Source organism: Chiloscyllium plagiosum, chromosome 41 (genome assembly GCF_004010195.1).
Source record: "Chiloscyllium plagiosum isolate BGI_BamShark_2017 chromosome 41, ASM401019v2, whole genome shotgun sequence".
Taxonomy (NCBI): domain Eukaryota; kingdom Metazoa; phylum Chordata; class Chondrichthyes; order Orectolobiformes; family Hemiscylliidae; genus Chiloscyllium; species Chiloscyllium plagiosum.
The window spans coordinates 2,902,342-2,928,866 of record NC_057750.1 but is presented as its reverse complement, the minus strand read 5'-3'; the positions used below and the strand labels follow the sequence as shown (position 1 = coordinate 2,928,866).

Below are 26,525 nucleotides of genomic sequence, written 5' to 3'. Positions count from 1 at the left end.
CTTTTTTCCACGTATGGAGTCAGCTATTATGAGGGGGCATAGCTTTAAATTAAGGGGAGGTAGGTTTCGGACAGATGTTAGGGGTAGGTTCTTTACTCAGCGAGTCGTGAGTTCATGGAATGCCCTGCCACTAGCAGTGGTGGACTCTCCCTCTTTATGGGCATTTAAACGGGCATTGGATAGGCATATGGAGGATAGTGGGCTAGTGTAGGTTAGGTGGGCTTGGATCGGCGCAACATCGAGGGCCGAAGGGCCTGTACTGCGCTGTATTTTTCTATGTTCTATTCAGTAAGTCCAATGTTATTCACCTGATGTCTTGGTGGATGAACATACCTCAGAGGCATGTTGCAAGGCAGTCCTATGCTACAATCTGAAAGTGGATATGTGAATGACAGAACGATGCATCACTGAAGATTAACATGAAATGAACAGATTGTAAATGAGTATATAACATTTTATTTCCCTCTTCTGCTGTCCCCTATTTACTGCAGTGTCTTCCTCCTCTTCTTCACTATAGGCTCTTCCATTTTCCTCCTCCTCTTGACAAGCAACAGGGCATTGTCCCCTATGGCCCTACCTGCAACACAACTGGTCTTAGGTTTCCCTTTGCTCTCCAACGTTTTAAAGCACAAATAATAAAAAAAAAACAGCCTGTATTGAGTTCATAAAAATCAATGATTTGCTTTATTATTGTCACGTACCTGGGCACAGTGAAAAGTTCTGTTTTGTGTGCAGTACAGGCAGATCACACCATACAAAGTGCATAGGGTAATGGAACAGAGTGAGGAATACAATGTTACAGCTGCAGAGAAGGTGCAAAGAAAGCAAAGTCAACATTAAATTTAAAATTTGAAAGGTCCATTCCGAAGTCAAATAACAGTGGGGAGGAAGCTGTTCTTAAATCTATTCATTTGGTTATGTAAACGTTTATGTCTTCTGCCTGATGGAAGAGGATGGCACAGAGTATAACGAGGGTGGGAGGGGTCTTTGATGTTGGTTGCTTTCCTGAGGCAGTGGGAAGTATGGCTGGTTTGTGTGATGGACTGGGTTGTGTTCATGACTCTGTAGTTTCTTGTAATTTTGGGAAGAGCAGTTGCCAAACCGTGCTGTGATGCATCCAGACAGAGTGCTCTGATAGTAATCTGAGATTCAGCAAGAACAACACTGGGTGGGATCCATTCACCATACACCCTGTCTCCATATTGCATTCTTTAATCCTGTTAAATGTTTTAATCCAAATTCTGCTGGCAGTTATTTTAAATGCATTTGGGCGTCAATGGGGTTCTATATGTGAACTGCAGGTTTTAAATGGCTCAGCTTAAGGAGCACTGTTTACAACAGCATGAGATAATGCTAGCTCATTTATTATTAACATCTTTGGTGCAACAGCTCAATGGCTTGTTGCAGCGTTCCAAAGTTAGAGTTCAATTTTCTTGTATCTGTTCCACTTTTTTAAGGGTTACGTGCTCAGACTGCATGGAAGCTGTTCAGGGGCAATTTGAAACTCTAGTTCCCATCCAAAAGTGCTAATCAATATGTTCACACAGTTATAGTCATAGAGTCGTACAGCATGGAAGCATAGTTGCTGGTGCTTCTGGAACAATGTTATTCCCACAGTCACGAGAAAGTTAAGGAGGAATATTGGCCCATACATTAGGATATTGTTCTGCTCTTCAAATGCTTCCATCTGAAAAGGCCAATAGTTTCTCAGTTTGGCACCTTATCCAATTTCCTCTTGAATGTAACACTTCCAACAATGCAACACTTCCTCAATATCTAAAAGCAGAAAGTACTGGAGATGCTCCAGTTTGGCAACACCTATGGAGAAGGGAACAAGGTTAATGTTTTGGGTCCGATATGACACCTGTTCTCCATTGTATTTTGCTTTTATTTCCCTGGCACAGCACTGCATCATCAGATTACCTACTCACATCTATGGAGTCAGTCTTAAACCCATGACCATCTGATCCTGAGGCAGGAATCTCATCCTCTGAGTTGTGGACATTTCCAATTTCATTAAGTCATGTTGTACAGGGTGTTGATGAGGTCTCTTCTGGAGTACTATGTGCAGTTCTGGCCAGGCCTGATTTCTCTTCACAGATGCTGCCAGACCTGCTGAGCTTTTCTAGCAACTTCTGCTTTTGTTTCTAATTTACAGCATCTGCAGTTCTTTCATTTTTTTTCCAGTTTAGGAACATGGTCGGCATGGACTGGTTGAACCAAAGAATCTGTTTCTATGCTGTATGATTCTGTGACTCTGATTCTTACCTCAGTAAGTAGTTCCTCACTGAATATTTCTCACGGGTCTCTCTGATTAAACATCTAATCATTCTTTCCTCTGTGTTTCAGGCCATTGTCCGAGGAAGTAAAATCGGAATCGATGGCTCTCTGAATTGGCTTCTGGATGAATTTGAGAATGTTTCTGTAACCCGTTCCAACTCCCTGCGACGAGGAAGCCCACCTTCTTTACTCCGTCAAGAGCCCATGCAAGATGGAATGCAAAAGAATGGCATGCACGAGACCCCTCCCAAGAGCACCTACCCCACTGAACTGGACAGACGCCATGACCACAAGGGGAGAGGTGAGAGGGTCAAGCAAGGATCCCGGGATGAGCGTGACCAAGGCAGGGACGACAGGCAAAAGAACTGGAATGCTGAGCGGGCAGACAGCCGGGCACACCCACAGCAGCCCAGGGGACAGGAGCCAAGCAGGACTGGGGGGAGCAGGCCCAATCATCATAACAGCAGGGAGGCCCGGCCTGACCACCACAGGCACCCTGACAACAAGAGCAAACCTCACGACAAGACAGATGGCAGGAGAGACCAGCCAGGTGATCGGGAAGGAAACCATGTTGGTTTCAGCGAGCCCACGAACTCTCAGGAAAGGGCATCGAGGCGAGAGAAACAGGAAAGCTCTGACAAGAGGCCAAAATCCACACACACAGGCCAGACCAGCCCACAGTCTCCAAGGGACAAGCGACCCCTTTCTGGCCCAAACATCCGTCCTCCACATGCTCCTGGTGGAGATGGAGCGGTGAAGACTGCGCACCAGACCGGGAGGCCTTTCAACACGTACCCAATGGCTGAGACAGGAGCAGGCAGAGGGAGCAGCAGTCAGGTCTGTAAACCACATACTCCACACTCTATGCTAAAGTTCTTGTGAGCAATTAGTTAAAGTGAGTAGGCAGAAATGTACACACTTATTGTACCAAATGGGGAGAAACCATAGACTGTGTAACCTGGCCCAGGATCACAGGTGCAAAAGCAATCATTGAAATGGTTAATGCAATGTTGGCCTTTGGCTGAAAGGGGTTGTAATGTGCAAATGGTTGGAATTTCTGTGACAATTGTGTAAAGCTCTGTTTAGGACTCATTTAAATCACCCTGCTCTGATTGGATGCCATTCCTTTCAAGGGAATGTGGCACGGATGCATTATTTTGATTTCAAGACCGACAAAAGGGTTCAGGTTCAAGGAGAGGTTGCATGTAAATGAATTTGAGTTCCCTGAAGTAGAGAAGATTAAGGGATCATCTAATTGTTTAAACTGATTAAAGATTTGACAGGGTAGATGGAGAGAAACTATTTTCTCTGTTGATCGAATGCAGAAGATGGAGCATAACCTTAACATTTTGAGATGGGGCTAATGGCAGGAAGCAGCACTTCACAAAGGATTGAGGCGATCCTTCCCCTAAACTGCTAAGGCCAGAAGCTAGTTGAAAACTTCAAAAGTCAGTGATTGATGGAGTTTGTGCTGAGTCAGCATTTTCTCACTCGAATGGAACCCAGGGAAGTTTGATGTAGTTAAGATACAGATCAGACATGATTTGATTAAACCAGTTGAGAGGCCAAATGGCTGTCTCCAGTTCCTCCTTTGAGTACAGTAGTAAGGTGAGGCCCCCAGGGCAGGTGTGCAGTTTATAAAACTGAATGTAACTCCTCACTTGTGGATTTGAATCTGCTGTGATTTCCAGAAAATGCCATGTAATAGCATAGGCACTGTCTTTGGGAATTTGACAATTATTTTGGTGTTTACTTTTCTCAACTGTATCCAGTCTCTGTGTGATACAAGGCATCTGGTTTTAATGATGAACTGTGATCAGTAACACAAGTCCAGTCAATCAGTGTGCACCTTTTAGTATTCAGCCGAGCATCCACGCTGGTGCTCCTATCCCAAAAGATAAACTGCTGTGGAAACTCTTGGAATAAGTGCATCTTGCTCACTTGGTGATTACCTAATTGCAGAGCTTTTTATAACCGAGAAATGAATTGTTTTCTCTACGAATGCAACTGTTGAACCATAATTAGACTCTCACATTTATCTTAAAGTGTGGGGTTTACATTTGGACCATTGTAGCCTGCCTGTGAACATTCCAGAATGCGTGGGGTGAAGATTTGTTTAAATCATGCAGGCAGGCACCCTCTTTATGTTTTCCTCTGCTGACCCTTCAGTACCTGTCGATGTCATGCTGAATCTGGCCTTAAGAAGCATCTCGGGAGCATTCTCGCCCTCCGATCCATTCCCTTCCGCCAGAGAGTCATACAGCATGGAAAATTGGCCCCTGATGTTGGTCTTAAATCTCTCACCTCTCACCTTAAAAATATGCCCCCAATCTTGAAATCTCCCATCCTAGTGAAAAGACACCTACCATTAACCCTATCTATATCCGTCATGATTTTATAAACCTCTGTACAATCACCTCTCAACCTCCCACACTTCGGTGAGAAAAGGTCCCAGTCTTTCTTTTATAATTCAAACCTTGGTAACACCCTGGTAAATTTATCTGAACCCTTTCCAGCTTCATAATATCCTTCCTATAACTGGGCAACCAGAACTGGACACAGTATTCTAGAAGACGCCTCACCAATGTTCTGTACAACCTCAGCATGATGTCCCAGCTCTTATACTCAAAAGTTTAATTGTTACCATGTATGTCACTGACCAGGCTAACACTTACTACCCATCCTGAATTACTCAGGAGATGGTGAGTTGCTGCCTTGAAGTGCTGGAGTTAGTGTTGTTGGACCACTCTGCTACTGGGGCTGGGGAAGGTGATGAAGTTCCAGGGTTTTGACCTAGAAATAGTGAAGGAGAGAGATGATAATCTCTTCCAAGTTGGCTTGGAACTGTGTTCCCATGTTCCAGTTGCCCTTGTCTTCGAAAAGGTGGAAGTCAAGAGTTTTAGAAAACTATTGAAGAATACATAAGCAGTATATTTGCAGTGCAGTGGCATGATTTAAGTCAGGGCTTTGAGTGTTATCAATCTCATCGCCCCAAGTAAGTGGCTTGAGCTGGGAGGGTTGATGTTTTTTGTGGGGAGTAACTGTTGTGTTTGGACTGTTAAAAGTTTCAGGCAGTTAACTGCTTTATGACACATGCTGCTGTGACATCAGAGCATTTAATGTAAGTTGAAGATTTAAACTGATGGTTAATATTTCAGTAAAAAAGTGTTACCAGATACGAACCATTACGAGATTTCTCTGCGGCAAGCTTTGGCAAATCATCAGTTTGGTGAATGCAGATCAATGTGAGCTGTGAGAATTGAGAGCCCTAAATGACATTTAGGATACAGATATTCAAGTGGTTAATAGAGTAATTTGCGATAAGTTAGTCAGCTGCAGTAACTGCTTCCTTCCTTTTCTGGCTTGCGCTTGCTCTCTCCTTTATGGCATGCTGTCCCTCCTGCTTCCCACACCCCAACCTCCCCTTTCTGGCTCGCGCATTCTCTCTCTCGTTCGCTCTCATTCACTTTGGCACACTTTTTTTTTGCTGCAATCTCTGGCACATGTTTATCTCTCTCCCAGGACAGTGCACTGTCCTGTGAGGAGAAATTAAGTAAAATAAGAAGTGACTTGTAAGTTTGAGACACTGGTGATTCTAGAATTGGAGCAGGGTTAGTGGTCCTAGTGTACAGTGTTGGCTATTAAGAACTGAGATGATAAACACGTTGAGAGTCTGGTAACTTCTATAGCCCAGAGGGCTGAGGATGCACAGTGATGAATATGTTGCAGACAATCTGATAGGTTTTGGGGATTTGGGTAATTTGAATGAAATTAAGATCAGCTAACAGTAGAAGATGAGCCTTGTTGAATTGCAGGTTGATGTGGGCCAGGGGATGTGGTGAAGGCAGTGAGCTGAATGGCCCAATGTTTTAGGAACAATGGTTTATCTTGTTACAGCTGGACCTTTCTGAGGTGTATGGTCTTTGCATTGTATTTAACAAAAACCTTGTGTGTCAGAATAAGGTCAAGAGTAGGATCTCTACAGGAGTAAGTATGTTTTGATATCACTTTAAAGCTAGGTTACGCTCTAATTACTTTCTGATGACTTCTCAGTTCTACACCTTAGTTGTGGAGGTGAAAGGTTATCTCCGAACCAGCCAAGACTAGGCGTGTGACAATTTCCTGGTGATTCTGCCCCCTCCATTCTGTCCCTATTTGACCACGTCCTATTGGACAGCTTACAAGATGGAAGGCTCTCAGAAAGCCAGAACAGGGCAGTGGGGCTGAATGGCCATTTTCTGTGCTATAAGACTCTACAATAGTCTAGAGGCACCATTGGAGCAGTCTGGCTCCCTTCTTGGTCCTGTGATGTACCAGGAATCTCAAACTAAGATGGTGTCGGATGTGGGATTAGACACAATGGAGCAGGGCTGGCATGTATCTATGTTTCCGCATGAACTTCCTGCCACATGGCATTGATGTCGGAATGCGATGTGCGTACCCAGGCCATTTCTATCACAGCTATGTAGTTTACCATTGATGATCAGGGTTATATGGCAATATAGAGAACATAGAGCTGTCACTCAAATATGTGCTAAAATCTATAATCTCCACTTTAGTCTCAAGCACACTATATAGAATTTTCCCTTTTCAAGTGGTCGTTTTTCCTAATCTTAATTATATTAAGATCCATGTGTGAAGGACATTGTTTGATTACTTTTACAGGCTCTTATGGTGATAGGGCCTCTACTTTTGAGCCAGGAGGCTCAAATTTAAGTCCCATCTGCCCCAGAGAAGTATCATAACATAATCTGAGCAGGCTGATTAAAAGTACGGAGAGGGCTCTTGTGGTGCAGTGATAAGTATCTGGCTCCAGAAGTCTGGGTTTAGAACATTTCTGTTTCGGGGGGTGGACGAGGTGATTAGAAAATGTCTTGGGACTTGTACAGAGGGTCTGCTGGCTTGGTAAGTAGGAAGCAGACATATCTAATGCCTCAGTAAAGGAACAGATTTGCATCTAGTCTCACTTTTCACCCTCTGGCTTGAAATCTATTAATGAATTTTGAGGTGAGATACTGGGGGCTCCTGGTCTGACAACAGTGATGAGGGAGAACCAGGAGCGACAATTTAACTTGAGAAACTTGGAGCATCTGACATTGCACAGTGACAGTCTGTGTTTGTTTAGTGATTAATCATGCAGGAATATGTCTAATGCCTTACATTAAAGCTTAGAGTGGTGGTAGACAGCTCTGTACAACATTAACTCTCCAGCGCTAACTGACGATTACAGTTCATTGGTGGAGGTAGTTTTGTGTTGTGAATTGAGTGGGTCACATAGGGAATGTGTTTTTGTGTCATGCAGTTCAGAACTTTCTAAGTTGCTTTTGAATGTGACTACAGGGAACATTGCTTCTATATTGATACCAATATGTTGAGTTCCATGATGCTTGTTAATGTTGATAATTAAGGTGGTGACATAACTAAGGCTGTAGTTGGGGAGAGTCCCATGAAAGTTAAAAAGGGATGTGCATGTGTCCTTGTGTAAACAATGCTGACCATCTCCTTTTCTCCCTGTCTACTGTTAAGGTTGATCATCGAGCAGGAATGCCCCATGATGTCCGACACAATGGGCCCAACCTGGCTTTGGGTCACGCGAGTAAAGCACAGCGCGGTCAGCACAGGCCGGGCCATTCTGAGCCGCCACACCAGGCCTTGGTGCCTCATTCCTCTGACACACACTTGCCACGTGTGGCACAGCCGAACTCTCAGGCTCCGTACCCAGCACAGCCCCAAGGACTCGAGTCGAAGTCACCCCATCGTGAGCCACAGCGGGTGTCCCACCAGCAGTTCAAGGCAGCTCTCCAGATGGTGGTGGACCCTGGCGACCCAAGAACGTATCTGGAAAACTTTATTAAGATTGGCGAAGGGTCAACAGGGATCGTCTGCATTGCCACGGTGAAGAGCACAGGCCAGCTGGTCGCTGTGAAGAAAATGGACTTGCGGAAACAGCAGAGGCGAGAGCTGCTCTTCAATGAGGTAATGTGGGCACTGAGCTCTCTGGACACTGGTAATCGTAGGTTACTCATACGTGAAGCTGAAAATGTGTTGCTGGAAAAGCGCAGCAGTCAGGCAGCATCCAAGGAGCAGGAGAATCGACATTTCGGGTATGAGCCCTTCTTCAGGAATGGAGGATTTGAGCTATAGGGAGAGGTTGAACAGCTGGTGCTGTTTTCCCTGGAGCGTCGAAGGCTGAGGGGTGACCTTATAGAGGTTTATAAAATCATGCGGGGCATTTCCCTGAGGTGGGGGAGTCCAGAATTGGAGGGCATAGGTTTAGGGTGAGAGGGGAAAGATATAAAAGAGACCTGAGGAGCAACTTTTTCACTCGGAGTCGTATGTGTATGGAATGAGGAAGTGGTGGAGGCTAGTACAATTGCATCATTTAAGAGACATTTGGATGGGCATATGAATAGGAAGGGTTTGGAGGGACATGGGCAAGGTGCTGGCAGGTGGGACTAGATTGGGTTGGGATATCTGGTTGGCATGGACGAGTTGGACCGAAGGATCTGTTTCCGTGCTGTACATCTCTATGACTCCAAGTAAAAGTGATATTAAAAAAAAACTTGATCAGTGATTAAGTACAAAGTTAAAAATCACACAACACCAGGTTATAGTCCAACAGGTTTAATTGGAAGCACACTAGCTTTCGGAGCAACGCTCCTTCATCAGATGATTGTCAGATGCCTTTTAAATGATGCAATTGTACCAGCCTCCACCACTTCGTCATTCCATACACATACGACTCTGAGTGAAAAAGTTGCCCCTTAGGTCTCTTTTATATCTTTCCCCTCTCACCCTAAACCTATGCCCTCTCGTTCTGGACTCCCCCACCTCAGGGAAATGCCACGCATGATTTTATAAACCTCTATAAGGTCACCCCTCAGCCTACGATGCTCCAGGGAAAACAGCACCAGCTTGTTCAACCTCTCCCTGTAGCTCAAATCCTCCAACCCTGGCAACATCCTTGTAAATCTTTTCTGAACCCTTTCAAGTTTGACAACATCTTTCCGATAGGAAGGAGACCAGAATTGCACACAATATTCCAACAGTGGCCTAACCAATGCCCTCCACATATGCAACATGACCTCCAAACTCCTGTGCTCAATGCCCTGACCAATAAAGGAGAGCATACCAAACGCCGCCTTCACTATCCTATCTACCTCCGACTCTATTTTCAAGGAGCTATGAACCTGCACTCCAAGGTCTCTTTGTTCAGCAACACTCCCCAGGACCTTACCATTAAGTGCATAAGTCCTGCTAAGATTTGCTTTCCCAAAATGCAGTACCTCATATTCATCTAAATTAAACTCCATCTGTCACTTCTCAGCCCTTTGGCCCATCTGATCAAGATCCCATTATAATCTGAGGTAACCTTCTTTGCTGTCCACTACACCTCCAATTTTGGTGTCATCAGCAAACTTACTAACTGTATCTCTTATGCTCCCATCCAAATCATTTATGTAAATGATGAAAAGTAGAGGGCCCAGCACCGATCCTTGTGGCACTCCATTGGTCACAGGCCTCCAGTCTGAAAAACAACCCTCCACCACCACCCTCTGTCTTCCACCTTTGAGTCTTTTGCTTTAAATCTTGTTCTTGATCCTTTCTTGAGGAAAATGGCACAATGGCTCAGTGGTTAGCACTGCTGCCTAACAGTGCCTGGGATCCAGGTTCGATTCCACTCTTGGCGACTGTCTGTATGGAGTTTGCACATTCTCCCCGTGTCTGCGTAGGTTTCCTCTGAGTGCTCCGGTTTCCTCCCACAGTCCAAAGATGTGCAGGTTAAGGTGGATTGGCCATAGGAAATTGCTTGTAGTGTCCAGGGATGTGCAAGCTCGGTGGATTAACCATGGGAAATGCAGTTACAGGGAGAGAGGAGGGCAGACAGGTCTAGGTGGGCTCAATGAGCTGAATGGCTTAGTTCCACACTGTAGAGGCTCTGAGTGGGAACTGTTTTTCCTGATCTACTCTATTCATACCTTAAATGACTTCTCTTCAAGAAAAACAGTTCTGCCCTCTCTTAACTGAGGTTCCCCATGCTTGAAATCATTCTTGTGAATCTTGTCTCCACCTTTTCTAATGCCTTCACATCCTTCCCAAAGTGCAGCACCGAGAAATGGATGTGATATTCCAGCTGAAGCCAAATAATTGTCTTCCATAAGTACAACATGATTGCCTTGTCTTTGTACCCTTTTAATATAGTCTAGAATATTGTACACTTTATTAACTGCTCTCTCAACCTGTCCTTTCACCTTCAATGATCCCTGAATGTCCAAACCCAGATCCCTTTGTTCCTGTGCCCCCTTTTAGAGATGCTCCTTTGTTTCTTCTTGTCCTTGCATGTTCTTCCTATAAAGATGAATCACCCCTCATTTCTCTGAATTAAACTTCATCTGCCACTTCAAAGGGAGGCAGTGGTCTCATGGTATCACTATACTGTTAAACCACCGACCCAAGTAATGCTCTGGGGATCCAGGTTTGGATCCTGCAACAGAAGATGATGGAATTTGAATTCAATCAAGATCTAGAATTAAGAGTCTAATGATGACCATGAATCTAGTGTTGATTGTTTGTTTGAAAAACCCGTCTGGTTCACTAATGTCCTTTAGGGAAGGAAACTGCCATCCTTACCTGGTCAGGCCTACATGTGGCCTGCTGTCTGCGTAATTACAGCTGAGCAATAAATGCTGGCCTAGCCAGTGATAGCCACATCCATGAATGAATTTAAAAAATCGCCATTCCACAACCTTGTCTCCATGCTTTTGAAGTTCTACGGTATCTTTCTCTCAACTCACATTGCTTCTAAGTTTTATATCTTCTGCATCTTTTGAAATTGTGTTGTATACACCAAAGTCTAGGCCATTAATGTATATCAACAAAAGTAAAGGTCCCAACACTGACCCCTGGAGGATTCCACATTAAATCTTCCTCTGGCCTGAAAATGTAACTAACCACAAACCTGTTTCATACCAGTCAGTCAGTTCCAACTCCCCTGTTGCTAGTATCCCCTGGCTCAGTGTTCTCCTGTCAGTGTTGGTGAGACAGGTTGAGGACTGGATGAGAACTAAAGCTTCATTGAAATCGTAATTTGTGAGCCTCCATGATTAGAATTTGTGGGTTATTCGACTATGGGAGAGTCACCACCTTGCTAAATCCCCATGCAGTTTCTGGTGCAGGGACCACCAGATTCTGACCGGGAAAGGGAATTGCAATTGATTTGCTCTGTCTAGCATGCTGCCCCAACCTAAATATGCTGGGAGCACTCCTTATGAAAGTCTCCTTTTGAGGCAGTGTGGACCTTAATTGAACCTGGACCATTTCTGTTGCCTGTTATATTTACTGGCTGACCTCAAGGCAGTGGAGCAGAGGATTTCTCCTGAAATGATCGGAATCATGGCTTGGCAAAATAATATCCCACCGTCAAATGACGTGGCCTCCATATAACCTGGTTATGTAAAGTGGATCCATGTTAATTCTGTTAGGCTCCATTGTGAACTTGGTCTGATCTTACAGTGGATAATGAGGATGTGGTGCTCAGGCATTAATGAGCATCCTCTTGGGGTCCAGCTCTGGGACTGCATTGGCACAAGAGAAACCAGGAGAAAGTGAGGACTGCAGATGCTGGAGATCAGAGTCGAGAGTGTGGTGCTGGAAAAGCACAGCAGGTCAGGCAGCAACCGAGGAACAGGAGAATCGACATTTCGGGCATAAGCCCTTCTTCAGGAATGAGGCTTGTGGGCTGGGGCTGAGAGATAAATGGGAGGGGGTAGCGTTTGGGGTAAAGGTAGCTGAGAAAGCGATAGGTGGATGAAGGTAAGGGAGAAGCTGACAGGTCAGAGGGGGGAGTGATGGACAGGTCCAGAGGGTGGTGCTGAGTTGAAGGCTTGGGACTGGGATAATGTGGGGGGAGGAGGGAATGAGGAAGCTGTTGAAATCCACACTTATCCCAATTGGTTGCAGGGTCCCAAGGAGGAATATGAGGCGTTCCTCCAGCTGTGTAAGAAGGAGCCATCCCTGTGGGAATTTAAACTCTTGAGTTGAGTTTTTAAGGAAAGCTAAATGGAGTACAGAAGAATTGGAGCCGCGCTGAGCATTTATTTTGCAGTCACTTTGGAATTTCAGGATGATAAATACACTTATGCCAAGTCTGGTGTTTACTTGCAAAAGCCATTACTGATACCAGAGTAGGTCTGGCTGCACATAGCCTAATCGCAGTTGTAGCATTGACTTGCAAAGCAGAAGCTCCTCAACACAAGTTGTGCTTGAAGGTTACTGATGAATGTTTGCAATGGCCCTGAGTGCCTGCCATCATGACCGTAATATTTTTGAAAATACTTCATGCACAGGATGTGTGCATTACTGGCAACGCCACTATTTTATTGCCTAGTTTCCAAACGCTGATAAGAAGATGACAATGCATTGCTGCAGTCCACGTGTGTCTATGTTTGTTTATTACAGGCCTGGAGTATTGGTGCCTTGGGTTTTTTATTAAGCAATTGAACAACTTGCTAGGCCACCTCCAGAAGATATTAAGAATAAGGAATTCAGGGAAAGCATCCATATTCAGAGTGGTTAGAACCTGGAACTTATCCCTATGGCAGTAAGTTCAGTGGCATAAATATATTTAAGTTCTAGTTAAATATACAAAGGCAGGTGAAGTAGAGAAGGGGGTGAGGCTTGTGTGTAGCATTACTGTTGACTGTTCGGGCTACATATTGTTTCTGTGTAGTGTGTTTAAACCCCTTCACTTAGACTGGAATCTTCTGACCCCAAGGACCAGATTTGCTGAGTTCCCTTTTGCAAATTGGAGGTCAGGTTTGAACACTTGCCTGTCCTATGCCATGAGACACTTTGCAACTGTAGTCTCTGATGCTTGGACTTACATTCCTGTACAGTGGTTATTAATAATAAGCAACTTACATTCCAATATATTTCATGTGTTTTGGAACTTGAGTTTGAAAAAACCTATCTGATGTAAAAGGCTGCCGCAGTCTGACTGAAACCGAGATGCGAGCGTGGCTGTCCCATAACAGATTGAGGATAGCACGGCGATCTGGCTATAAAATGTTTTATGAGCAATAAATTTTGGTGAGGGAGATTGCCTCTTTAGATTATAACTGAGCTGTCTGTGTGAGCTCAGTCACAGTCACACACATGCCTTCCTTTTGTTTCTCTGCAGGTTGTGATAATGCGAGACTACCATCATGAAAATGTTGTGGAAATGTACAATAGTTACCTGGTAGATGACGAGCTGTGGGTGGTGATGGAATTCCTGGAAGGAGGGGCACTAACTGACATTGTAACGCATACCAGGTATGGATCGCCTATTGGAGCGAGCACTGATGAGATGTTTTAATGCAAGACTGATCAGCGTCTGCAGTGGCACATAAATGTGTGAAATGGCAATTGCTGTGCAACTGTGACTCCCTTCTCTGATCACTTCTGCAAACAGCTCCTGATTGCTTTGCAGGAGTGAGGGCGACAGCTCTGAAGAGGGTTGGTGTATGATGGAGATGGCGGGGTGGGAATCACCCCACACACAGTTACAAGCTGGTGCTGTAGTGATGTGTGCATTAAGTTGGCTGGTTTCAGCTGAGCTGGTCCAGAGAGCAGTGAGGCAAAGGCAAACTGTTGACCAGAGCCATCCATTGAAAAAGAGTTAGAATAGGCCAGACATCAGCCTCTGAGACCTGCAATTCTGTGGAGGAGAAAAGGTTCCTACATTCTGAAGAATTTGTTCTTAAATCATATGCCTATACATGGTTACTGCAATCCAGGAATAATGTGCAACACAGATTTGTGAAGATGTACTTAAAAATGTACACTGAACAGCTGAAGGGCGCACAGCAAAGTGGAAATTTTAATCTAAAATGATTACATTTAGTTTGAAAATGCATTTCGCTCCTGAGTTCAATTTTGGACAATTATGATGTGTTCTCCTTGTCATAAAATTTTAGCCTTTTCCACTTAAACATGCACCCCCATTTTGGTTGCTTTTTCTAATCCCACCTCTGGAGCAGGTGGGATTTGAACTCTCATCTCCTGGCCCAGAGGTGGGACCATACCACAGAGCCACAAGAGCCACTTCAGTTTTGGCAGCAGCAAAGCCTTTTATAAATGTCTCTTTATCTTGTTATTGTAACAAAGAATTAAAATTGTCTTGGAGTATCTTTCTCCTTAAGGTTACTGGCATTAATCAACCTGACAAATGTTGAATTCTGTACCACAGGATGAATGAAGAGCAGATAGCAACCGTTTGTCTGTCTGTTCTGAAGGGGTTAGCTGTTCTACATGCGCAGGGTGTGATCCACAGAGACATTAAGAGTGACTCCATTCTCTTGACACACGATGGAAGGGTAAGTGTAATACTAATTAATTCACTTTGAAGGACAAGGCTGGGAAAACAGATGGAATAGAAAATGGCATCTTTTTACTATTTAAACTACGATTGGGAATCCCCCTATCTATCTGCATTATTCCTGGTAAGAATAGTCTTTAGGCTGTGCTTATCCAATGCAAAATACATACGATTGAACATTTAAAGTTTGGGATATGGATCAACAGTCACATTATTGTTTTTGAATTAAGCAACCAGTCATTTATCCCTCACGGCATTGCATGATGTTTTGCCCCCAGCCCCACCCTGATAAAATGCTTGTGGAAAGAGGGGTACATTGGTAAGGACACTGGGAACTCGCCCAACTGGACACCTTTATGAAGGAGCTGAATTATTGGGTCTACGAACCCCCTTTAATTGTGAAGATGGCCCCAATCTCCACATATAATCTACATAGGCACTTTACCAATGGGGGTTACTCTGCTTCTTCTCCTTTATAGAGACCTTGCTACAGAAATTATGACTTCATGTCTGGTCTCTCTGCTGTAGGAAAGATATTGTTAAACTTGAAAGGATGCAGAAACGATTTACAAGAATGTTGCCAGGGTTGAAACGTTTGAGTTATAGGGATAGGCTGGATAGGCTGTTGTTGGTTTCCTTGGAGCATGGAGATTGAGGGGTGGCTTTATAGAGGTTTATAAAATCACAAGGGGCGTCGATAGGATAAATAGTCAAAATATTTCTCCCAGGGTAGGGGAGTCCAAAACTAGGGGTATAACTTTCAGGTGAGAGGGGAAGATATAAAAGGGACCTAATGGGCATCTTTTTCAGGCAAAGGGTGATGCATATGTGGAATGAGCTGCCAAACGAAGTGATGGATGCTGGTACAATTACAGCATTTAAAAGTCATCTGGATGGGTATATGAATAGGATGGGTTTAGACGATAACAAATGGGACTAAAAATTTAGGATATCTGGTCGATTTGGATAAGTTGGACTAAAAGTCTGTTTGCATGCTGTACATTTCTGTAACTGTATGAAATTAACGAGTTTTGAGAAGATTTGTAGCTCAGGTTGAGGTTTTGGATGTAGGTTTGATCGCTGAGCTGGAAGGTTCATTTCCAGATGTTCCATTACCCTACTGGCTAATGTCTTCAGTGGGCCTCAGGCGAAGCAATGCTGAAAATTCCTGCTTTCTATTTATATGTTTGGGTTTCTTTTGGTTAGTGATGTCATTTCCTATGGTGGTGTTATTTCCTGTGGTGAAGTCACTTCCTGTTCCTTTTCTCCAGGGGCAGTAGATGGGGTCTAATTCAATGTGTTTGTTGATAGAGTTCCAGTTGGAATGCCATGCTTCTAGGAATTTTCGTGCGTGTCTTTGTTTGGCTTGTCCTAGGGTGGATGTGTTGTCCCAGTCGAAGTGGTGTCCTTCCTTATCTGTATGTAAGGATACTAGTGAGAGAGGGTCATGTCTTTTTGTGGCTAGTTGGTGTTCATGTATTCTGGTGGCTAGTTTTCTGTCTGTTTGTCCAGTGTAGTGTTTGTTACAGTTCTTGCACGGTATTCGCAAACGGAGCTGCATCAGAACATTATTTCAACGAGCCAACACACACTGCAGCACAGAGGAACTGTGCAGAGCAGAGGAAAATCATCTATACAGTGTATTCAAAAAGAATGGGTAACCAATGAACACAGTCCACCAATTTCTCAGCAACAAACCCAAACAAGCAGACAAAACACGTCCAGAAACCCTAGCCACTCTCCCCCACATCAAAGACATCTCGGAAATGACTGCCAGGCAACTCGGACCCCTTGGCATCATGGTAGCCCACAAACCCACCAACACACTAAAGCAGCAGCTAATGAACTTGAAAGACCTTTTACAGAGAATGAATAAAACTAATGTCATTTACAAAATACCATGCAAGGACTGTAACAAACACTAAGGTGGACAAATGGGCAGAAAACTAGCCACTAAAAGACATGACCCTCTCTCACTAGTATCCTTACATACGGATAAGGAAGGACACCACTTCAACTGGGACAAGCCAAACAAAGACATGCACGAAAATTCCTAGAAGCATGGCATTCCAACCGGAACTCTCTCAACAATCACGTCGGGTTAGACTCCGTCTACCACCCCCTGAGAAAAAGAACAGGAAATGACTTCACCACAGGAAATAACAACACAGGAAATGACATCACTAACCCAAAGCAATCCAAACATAGAAAGCAGGAATTTTCAGCATTGCTTCATCTGAGGCCCACTGAAGACGTTACCTGGTGGGTAATGGAACGTCTGGAAATAAACCTTCCTGCTCAGCGAGCAAACCTACATCCACAAACATTATGAAATTAATTATTGTAGGTGCTGAAATCCCCAGTCCTCATCTGTTCAATTGCTTTCCTTCTCTGAAATGTGCTCTGTTACTTCATTTACCTTCACCTGCCCTAAGCCCTTCACCTGTTTTTCCCCTTCTCACTCATTCACTCTCCCTTGTCCTAATGCAGTGAGCTCGTGGTCTCCTGCTTACACTGGCTGGCTGGCTGACTGACTGACTTCCTCATATCTTGGGGAGCATTTTTGGTGAATGGATGGTGCTAGGGACTGCCATTTGGAAACGTCACAGTAAGAAATAAAATCTCCACCTTGTCCATAAGGCACAGTTTCTGTCTCCAAAGTCCTCAGCAAACCTAGAAAGACTGACTGCCAGCAGTCAGATGGAACAGGACGCAGATCCATGAAAACCACTGGTTGTCAAAAAAAAAGGAATTTCCACCCTAAAACTGTTTCTTGCTCATTTGTAGATGTTCTGTTCAATTGGGCTGTGATCATACCCTTCAATTGTGGAGTAAAAATGGTATTGGTGAACTTCAATAAATCCAGTCATGAAAAGAACGTATATAATCATAGTGACTGAAATAATTCTCATCTTGTAGGGTTTGGATGCCCCTTTGTGGCTGCAAAAGGCACTGCATAGGGCAAAATTGAACTTGATTTTTCCCAGAAGCAAGATTTTAAATCTGTCTTGTCTGAAATTAGAGAGACAAAGTTAAAGCTTTTTTTTGTTTACAAATTGTTTTTTTTTCATATAGAATTGAATAATAATGAAATAAACACATCTTGTCAAAGTTTTTTGTGCGTGTAAAAATACTCACGGTATAAATGTGGTTTTCCCTTTACGTTGGTATTTCTCGTGAATTGTCCTGTTGTGAAAGCTAGCACAAAATTCTTCTTTTGGTTTATAGTCACGAAGTCCTAGAGTCACAGAGCACAGAAGCAGACCATTCAGTCCAACCAGTTCATGCCAACCATAATCCCAAACCAAACTGGTCCTACTGGCCTGTGCTTGGCCCTTATTTCCTCCAGACCTTTCCTTTTCATATACTTGTCTAAATATCTTTTCAGTGTTGTAACTGTATCCACATCCACCACTTCCTCTGGAAGTTCATTCCACTCATGAACCACTCTGTAAAAACAAAAAATTACCGTCATGTCTTTTATAAATCTTTCTCATCCAGCCTTACAAATATGCTCCATAGTCTTGAAATTCCCTATCCTAGGGAAAAGACACCGACCACTCAACATATCTGCACCCTTCCTGACTTTATAGACCTCTATAAGTTTATCTCTTAATCTTCTATGCACTAGTGAAAAAGGGTCCCAGCCTATCCAACCTCTCCTTTATAACTAAACCTTCCATTCCTTGCAACAGCCTGGTTAATCTCTTCTGAACCCTCTCCTGCTTAATGATATCCTTCCTATCATAGGGAGACCAGAACTGGACACACTATTCCTGGAGAGGCCTCACCAATGTCCTGTACAACCTCAAAATGACATCCTATAACATTTGCTAATTTGATTGTTTTAGGATGAGAAACTAATTAATCCAATACTACAATCTTTTCTGTTTGCCTGGTGATAAGCAACTTTTGCTCTCGTTCATAGGGAAGAGGGTAGCCGGTCACCATGTAGGCGTCTCACGATTGGCTCTGTATGTGCTCCTGTCTCCCTGTGGCTTAATGAGTAAATGCACAGGTCCCTAGACTTGACCTGTCCTGTGAACTCCGCCAGCATCAGCCCCAGGTTAACAGCTCTCCCTGCACTTGATAATAAGGTTGCATTCAATATGTCCTGGATTTGCTTGATGCCCAGTAACCCACAGTGGGATATTACTACACATTGCTGATAGGTCAGCACAGGATCAAACTCACTGGTATCATGGTGTCATGGGAGTAAACATATCTGAATGAGAGTGAGAATGGGGCAAGTGGGAGGGTTTGAATATAAACATGAGGTTTTAAGGGGCTGTAGTCCATCCTGAAATAATCTGATCTGAAATGTTAGAGGATACACCAAAATTACATTGACTTTTTCACTAGAAAGGAATCACCCTAACAGGGTCGCTTGCAACTTGATTCAGGTTTGAAAGCAGAGTCTCTGAGTTGTACGCTAAACCAAAAAAAAACCAAGAGCTGCAAATGCTGGAAACCTGAAACAAAAGCAGAAGTTGCTGGAGAACCTCAGCAAATCTGGAGTGAAAGCAGAGTCACTGTTTCAGGTCCAGTGACCCAGTTGTGAAGAAAGGTAATGGGACCCAAAACACAAACTGCTTCCTCTCCACAGACGCTGGGTTTCTCTGGCAGCTTTTGTTTCTCTGAGTTAATGTCTGTGAAGCCTAGTTGTCATTCTTTTTGTCTTTCTTTAAAGGTGAAGCTTTCAGACTTTGGATTCTGTGCCCAGGTATCGAAAGATGTACCAAGACGCAAGTCACTGGTGGGCACTCCTTACTGGATGGCACCAGAGTTAATCTCTCGGTTGCCGTATGGACCAGAGGTAACCTCATTGGTTTATTCCTGCATTGGGAAATGACGGAGAGTCAGTACGTCGTTTACAATTGAATTTGGCATTCATATTAATATAACCAACTAAATGCCTTTTCACAGAAAATTAAACTTGCTTGTTTCATATTGACACAGTGGAATAAGTCAGCTGTGCTTCTGTAAAAACAAAAGTGCAGCACACAACCACAGCAGTAAGCTGAACAAATCAAGAGCACCCAGATTTGACCTTTTCTATTGGCTGAGTTATACTAATCAAGTATTGAACACTTAACGTCAGCGCCCTATGAAAAGAATCAGAAGATGTTGGCTGAGCACTAGTTTGGCGATGCTCTCCATAGTCAAATAGCTTTCTAAAACTACTTGTGAGGAACGGCCATTTTCAGGACTGCAGTCTCCAGTCCTCGGGTATTATGGACACCTATACACAGGTTTTAGGGTGCTGTGTCTAAAGCTGAGTCTAAATTTGACACTCTCTGATTAAACTAGTTGTTTGATCGGAGTTGACGAGAATTTTTTTTTCCTCTTGTCATAAATATGTGGTCAGAGAGAAATCTGCTATGTTATTGAGAAGGCAGCGGAGGAACTTTTTTTTCGTATCATTATGTTCAGTGAATATGAAATAACTCTCCAGAGGCTGGTATTCTGTCACCCAGTCAACCTTTCTTTACATTTACATGCTACTTGACAAGGCTCCAGCTTCCTCAGAGCCAGCTCCCAGAGTGAGCAGAACCTCTGACCCTCCTGTTTTTTTTTTCTTTTCTTTTTTTTCTTTTTTACAAAGTGCACGAATCTTTATTCAATTTCCACCACCAGGAAGATAGGAAAACACCCAGGTGGCCAGTGACAAACACTGCCCCTCACATCAAAGGACAGTGCTGTGAGATCAAAACAGTGAAGGGGAGGGTAGGGACTAAATCAAAATAGAGTTGGAGGGGGACCCTCCTGTTTATATCTGAGAGCCAGGGTTCCTTGATTGGACCAGTTTAACAGCCCCAATCAGGGTGAAAGTTAGTATTGAAGATGCTGGAGATTAGAGTCAAGAGTGTGGTGCTGGAAAAGCACAGCAGCCTCATTCTTGATGAAGGGCTTTTCCCCAAAACATCAATTTTCCTGCTCCTCTGATGCTGCCTGAACTGCTGTGCTTTTCCAGCACCACACTCTTGAGCCCCATTATGAGGTCCATTTGGCAATCTCACTACAATCACTACAAGTAACTGTCTTTATTAGCTGTCTGCTTTTTATCATTCTAAAAATATTTCAATGGTTTCTTTCTTGATGCCTTGTTAACTGCATGAAGGACAGTGCTAAGGGTTCAAGGGCTGTTCATCTTTTTGTTGAGCATGAGTAACTCATGGCCCTCGCTTTGTTTCCAGGTGGATATCTGGTCTTTGGGTATCATGGTAATTGAAATGGTCGATGGGGAACCTCCATATTTCAATGAACCTCCTCTGAAGGCCATGAAAATGATACGGGACAATCTGCCGCCCAAACTGAAGAATGGCCAAAAGGTAATGTGCATAATTCATTAATGCAGAAGTATTATTCACCTCAGTGAGGAATGGACTGCACTTAGAGAAGTGGAACAATCCAGAGATTGGCAACACCTATAAAAATAGGTTCCTCATCTTTACTGCTTCAGTGAATTGAGCAGTCGCAGGAATTTGGGACTATTAACATCTTTAGACATAGAAGTAGAAACCATTCATCATTCAGTGAGATTGTGGCTGGTCAGATAATCCTCAGTTCCACTTTCCTGCCTTTTCCCTATAATCCTTAATTCACCTACCTACTTCCCCTAGAAATCTGTCTCTCTCAGCCTAGAATATACTGCATGACACCCAGCCTTGTCAACGCTCTCTGGTAAAGAATTCTGCAAATTCACCACCCACTGAGAGAAGGATTTTTTCTTCATCTCTGTCTCAAAGGGGTGATCCCTTATTCTGGGATTGTGCCCTCTGGTCCTGGACTGTCCCACAGGGAAAACAAATCTCGCCACATCTGCCCTATCAAGTCCCCCTTTCAATAACATCTCCGTACAATCTACTCAGCTCCAATGACTGCTGACAATTCTGGAGAAATGTGTGTCTTACTGGAGTGATCACTTTTAAACTCTTGAAACTTAAAAGTCATAACCTAATCACTTTCATCACCCTGGAGTTGAGAGAGACACCAAACTTTCTTTGTAACAGCAAGCTTCAGCTCCAAAGCTGGTGTCTCCTCACCCAGTCAGCTGACTGTGAGCCACCAACCAGCTGCTTGCAGATACAGAGCCAGATCACGATTAACTTTCATTGCACTTTCCCTCGCCCGAACCAGTGAGAGAATGCTGCTCAGCAAGTTTATCCATTCACCCCCAGAGAAAGGCTGTGTCTGGCTGCAACAAAAAAAAAAGCATACAACTTATTAAGGGTGGAAAACCTTTGCAAAAATAACAACCTTTGTCTATTTGGCTTTATTTATATAAGTTTAGAAATTCTGAGATTGTTTTCTTATCTAAAGCTGAATGCATTCGGAAGTCTGAATTTATGTAGTTTATGGATATAGGTTTGCTCATTGAGCTGGAAGGTTTGTTTTCAGACATTGTTTTGTCACCATACTAGGTATCATCAGTGACCCTCTGGTGGCATGGCCCGCTTTCTATTTGTGTGTTTAAGTTTCCTTGGTGGCGTCATTTCCTGTGGTGACATTTCCTATTCTTTTTATCAGGTGGTGGCAAATGGGGTCCAAGTCAATGTGTTTATTGATAGAGTTCAGGCTGGAATGCCATGCTTCTAGGAATTCTTGTGCATGTCTCTGTTTGGCTTGTCCAATTGGACCTGTTGTCCCAGTCGGAGTGGTGTCCTTCCTTATCTGTATGTAAGGATACTGTACACACTGCAGCACAGAAGAACTACGCAGAGCAGAGGAAAACCACCTGTACCGTGTATTCAAAAAGAATGGGTACCCAGTAAACACAGTCCGCCGATTTCTCAGCAACAAACCCTAACAAGCAGACAAAACCCGTCCAGAAACCCTAGCCACTCTCCCCTAAGTCAAAGGCATCTCGGAAATGACTGCCAGACTATTCAGACCCCTTGGCATCATGGTAGTCCACAAACCCACCAACACACTAGAACAGAAGCTAATGAACTTGAAAGACCCTGCACAGATAACAAACAAAACTAATGTAATTTACAAAGCACCTTGGAAGAACTGTAACAAACACTACATTGGACAAACAGGCAGAAAACTAACCACCAGGATACTTGAATATCAACTAGCCACAAAAAGACATGACTCACTCTCGCTAGTATCCTTACATACAGAGGAGGAAGGACACCACTTCGACTGGGACAACACATCCATCCTAGGACAAGGCAAATAGAAAGACACTCTCAAGAATTCCTAGGAGCTTGCTATTCCACCTGGAACTCTATCAACAAATACATCAACTTGGATCCCATTTACTATCCCCTGAGAAAAAGAATAGGAAATGACATCACCACAGGAAATGACATCACCAACCCAAGGAAACCTAAACACACAAATAGAAAGTGGGCCATACCACCAGGGTTTCATCCGGAGGCTCACTAATGTTACCTAGTATGGTGACGAAGCGTCTGAAAATGAACCTTTCAGTTCAGCAAACCTACATCATGAACCTCAACCTGAGCTACAGTTCTTCTCAAAACTCACTATGTAGTTTATTTACTCATTCATGGAATGAGGCTGTCAGTGGCCAGGCCAGCACTATTGTCCATCCCTAATTGCCCAGAGGGCAGTTAAGAGCCAGTCACCTTGCTGTGCATCTGGAGTCACGTGTAGGCCAGACCAGGTAAGGATGGCAGTTTCCTTCCCTAAAGGACATTAGTGACCCAGATGGGTTTTTCTGACAATGGATTCATTATTCTTCTTTCCAGATTTTTTTCTTATTGAATTCAAATACCACCATCTGTGGTGGGGGGTTTCGAACCCACATTCCCCGGGACATTAGCTGAGTTTCTGGATTAGTAGTCTAATGATAATACCATGAGGCTATTGCCTCACTAATGCTTTTGCCTCCCTCAAAGCTGCCTTAGCATCCCAAATTCTGAAATTGTTTTCTTATCGAAGGCTGAATGCATTCAAGAGTCTGCATTCAAAGCAATTGATAAGGAAAGTTTGTCTCAGACAAAATTTGATGCTGAGCCATGCAAGAAGCTTGGTCAAAGACCGAGGTTTTAAAGAGCAGCTCGAGGGAAGAGAGAAAGCTTAGGAACAAATTCCAGTCAATATTGGGTCAGAGCCCAGTACCAGGACTGTGGTTCTGACTTTAACCTCCCTCTCCCTTCAGTTGTTAAGTAACTGACTTTGTTCAAGATATTCATGTTCAAAACTGATTGACTCCGTTGTGAGTCAAGAATCTAAGGCTGTTGGGAATGGGTGAGATTTGAGGCTGTCAGTAAGATCTTGTTTGATCTGATTAGTGATAGAACAGGTCAGAGGGACCAAATGGCCTAGTTCTCTTAATTCCTGAGATCTCTGGCATGAGAGGAAAGCGACCTTCCTTTCTAAAAGGCATTAACCAACTCGATGGGCTTTTAGGACAATCTGTATTTAAGATGTTTTCTCATTAACCTGTTCAGAAATATTATTACACAATCTCTGGAGCATGTAGACTTTAAAACAGGCCTCCTGACTGAAATGTAGGGACACTACCACAGCACCACAAGAGCTCCCAATAATCTGCTATTTACACAATCTCCATTAATTTTATTCCAAACGTAATTGAGTAACTCGATGTTATATTCCCTACTGTGGTGGAAGGATTTGAGCTTTTGTTTCTGGGTGACTGTTCCAGGTCTCAGGACTGCTGTCAGTTGAGCAATGTAGGCAGTATGTGTCCATTCTCGGAATGTTTTTATTTCTGAACTCTTTTCTCCTTTCTCCTGCTAGGTTTCTCCTTTGCTAAAAGGCTTTCTGGACCGGCTGTTGGTACGAGACCCCGCCCAGAGGGCAGTGGCTTCCGAATTACTGAAACACCCCTTCCTGAGCAAGGCTGGGCTTCCGTCCTGCATTGTACTACTGATGAGAGCAAATCGGATAAAGTGAGAGAATTCACAAGTTGCAGGACGCAGCATCGGGAGAGAAACAGAAAGAATCTGATTTAAAACTTTCGAAACGTATATCTCATAAATAAATCATTTGGCATTTATGTGAACAGGGTAATTTCCTGTCTGAATAGTGGGCCTGAGAGATTCGCTTTCTACCCCTGGCAAATTGTTGCCTCAGCAACCACCCATTTCAACTGGATCTTCTGACTCTGAACTTCGACACTACTGTTTTCAAGGGGGTTAGAACCACAAAGGAATATGAATACTACTGAACTCCAAGACTTTTGATTTATAAAGTGTAACTTAAAGAGACTGCTTAAAGAGAGTTGATTTAATGTAGCTTGAACACAGAACAACTAAGAGGATCTACACTGGAATTGATTATTTCCTCCAAATCATGAGCTGATTTTAAACACTGTTAGATATAGTGGCTGTACCAGTATGGAGCATGCATCGGGATTCAGTATGTGTGTGTGTGTGTGTGTATATGGGGTGGGGCTGGGGGGGGGAGGGTGAGGGTAAGGGAGGGAATGAGGGATGCTACCTGTGAAACGATCTTCTGACTTCATCTTGGCAAAGAATGCTGGTGTATTGTCAGAGCGAGAGTGATGATGTGTACATTCAGTGCCTTTTCTGCATCCCATTGGACTTAGCGATTGGTTGTGCATGTTTATTTTACCATTTGGTCAGTTTAAGGGGATGGAAAATGGGGGATGTGTGCATAGACGTAGTTGATAATGCAGAGTTTTTGAACGGCAGTCTCTCCTAGCACCCTGGGGTCACATCAGGCATGATAAATGTGGGCAGTAGAATGCACGAAGTAGTGGACACTGTGTATGTCACAAAGCATTAAGCACCCTCGGTTCGAAAAGGAGGACACTAACTGTAGACACTGTGAATTGGGGCAAATTAGTGGCACCTATCTACGCTGGTACCTGTTCACCAGGGACTGATGCACCTTGTGGAAGCCTCTATGCAAACGTTGCAATGCTGGAATTTCCTGCCTCTTCGTTCAGATCATTTCCTTTGGCATTTTTTCATCTCAAACAAAGAAGTTGTAGAGTGCTAAAAGAATGGTTTTCCTCAGAATAATTTTGCCAAGTAAAAGGAGTTACTAATGCACTTTTTGTCAGCAGGTCAGAAGAATTAGCTGAGGGGATCTATATCTATTTAGTCTGGTTTACTTCGCATACTAACGTGTTTTTGACAATGATGGGGGTGTGATTAAAAACTCAAAAGGATGCTTATTCAGAGTGAGATGGCCACACAGCATAAATTCGGAGGTGGTTCATCAAGAAATCCCTGTTAGCTCTGTATGGTTCCTCATGTCCCTTTTGAGAGCACCTTTCATTTTGGCCTTTTCTTTAGTGAAAGGCTGAGCAGTCTTTGGCAAGTGTGAGGTCTCCTGTGATCAGTATCTTCTAATTCAGTTATCCCTCTGTGCAAGAGAACAGCCCAGTGCCCACAATTCGCCATTCAACACTGACGACCCCCATTCCCAGCATTGGGGGATTGGAAGAAACCAGACCAGTTTCCAGAGATGTGGAATCCAACAAGGGCAAGCCCTGTCAACCTTCCTGACGTTAGAGGTTTGCATTTATCTAACTGGGCTGAGAGGACTGGCTCGCGCGTGAACAATTGGTTCGAAAACTTGAGATTAATCCATGCCCTTGTAGAAGTCTCATCTAAAATAGAAGGGTTTCCACAAATTGTTTCCTGGCAGCTCAGTGCAGCAGTGTCCCGGGGAAGTTGTGTTTGAGCCAGTGTCCTGAATGCAGCTTCACTCTCGGTGTGGATGGATGAAGTGACTACTGAATGGCTTTGCCTGGTTTTGTTTAAGGATATTTATATTGTAATTTTTTTGTAACACGATACAGTATTTTTTTTGAGAATGCAGCAACTTATTTTCTTGAGTAGCTACTTTACAACAAGATTTACTGTTTAAAGAGTGTTTTTCAAAACTGTGCCAAGAGGGTGAACTTAAGGTTTTT

At 43.6% G+C, this 26,525-nt stretch overlaps 1 protein-coding gene across 2 annotated transcripts in view; it reads left to right on the top strand.

The window, feature by feature from the left end:
• The window catches only part of pak4 (p21 protein (Cdc42/Rac)-activated kinase 4), a 131,010-nt gene extending 106,168 nt beyond the window's left edge, over nucleotides 1–24,842 (top strand). For both annotated transcript variants that reach the window (XM_043680743.1, XM_043680742.1), the window contains 7 exons: nucleotides 2,350–3,117; nucleotides 7,807–8,256; nucleotides 13,460–13,593; nucleotides 14,510–14,636; nucleotides 19,329–19,454; nucleotides 20,836–20,970; nucleotides 24,377–24,842. In XM_043680743.1, coding sequence (XP_043536678.1) covers nucleotides 2,350–3,117; nucleotides 7,807–8,256; nucleotides 13,460–13,593; nucleotides 14,510–14,636; nucleotides 19,329–19,454; nucleotides 20,836–20,970; nucleotides 24,377–24,532 — 1,896 coding nt within the window. In that variant the 3' untranslated portion in view covers nucleotides 24,533–24,842. The remainder of the gene's footprint in view (nucleotides 1–2,349; nucleotides 3,118–7,806; nucleotides 8,257–13,459; nucleotides 13,594–14,509; nucleotides 14,637–19,328; nucleotides 19,455–20,835; nucleotides 20,971–24,376) is intronic.
• Nucleotides 24,843–26,525: the final 1,683 nt, after the last annotated feature.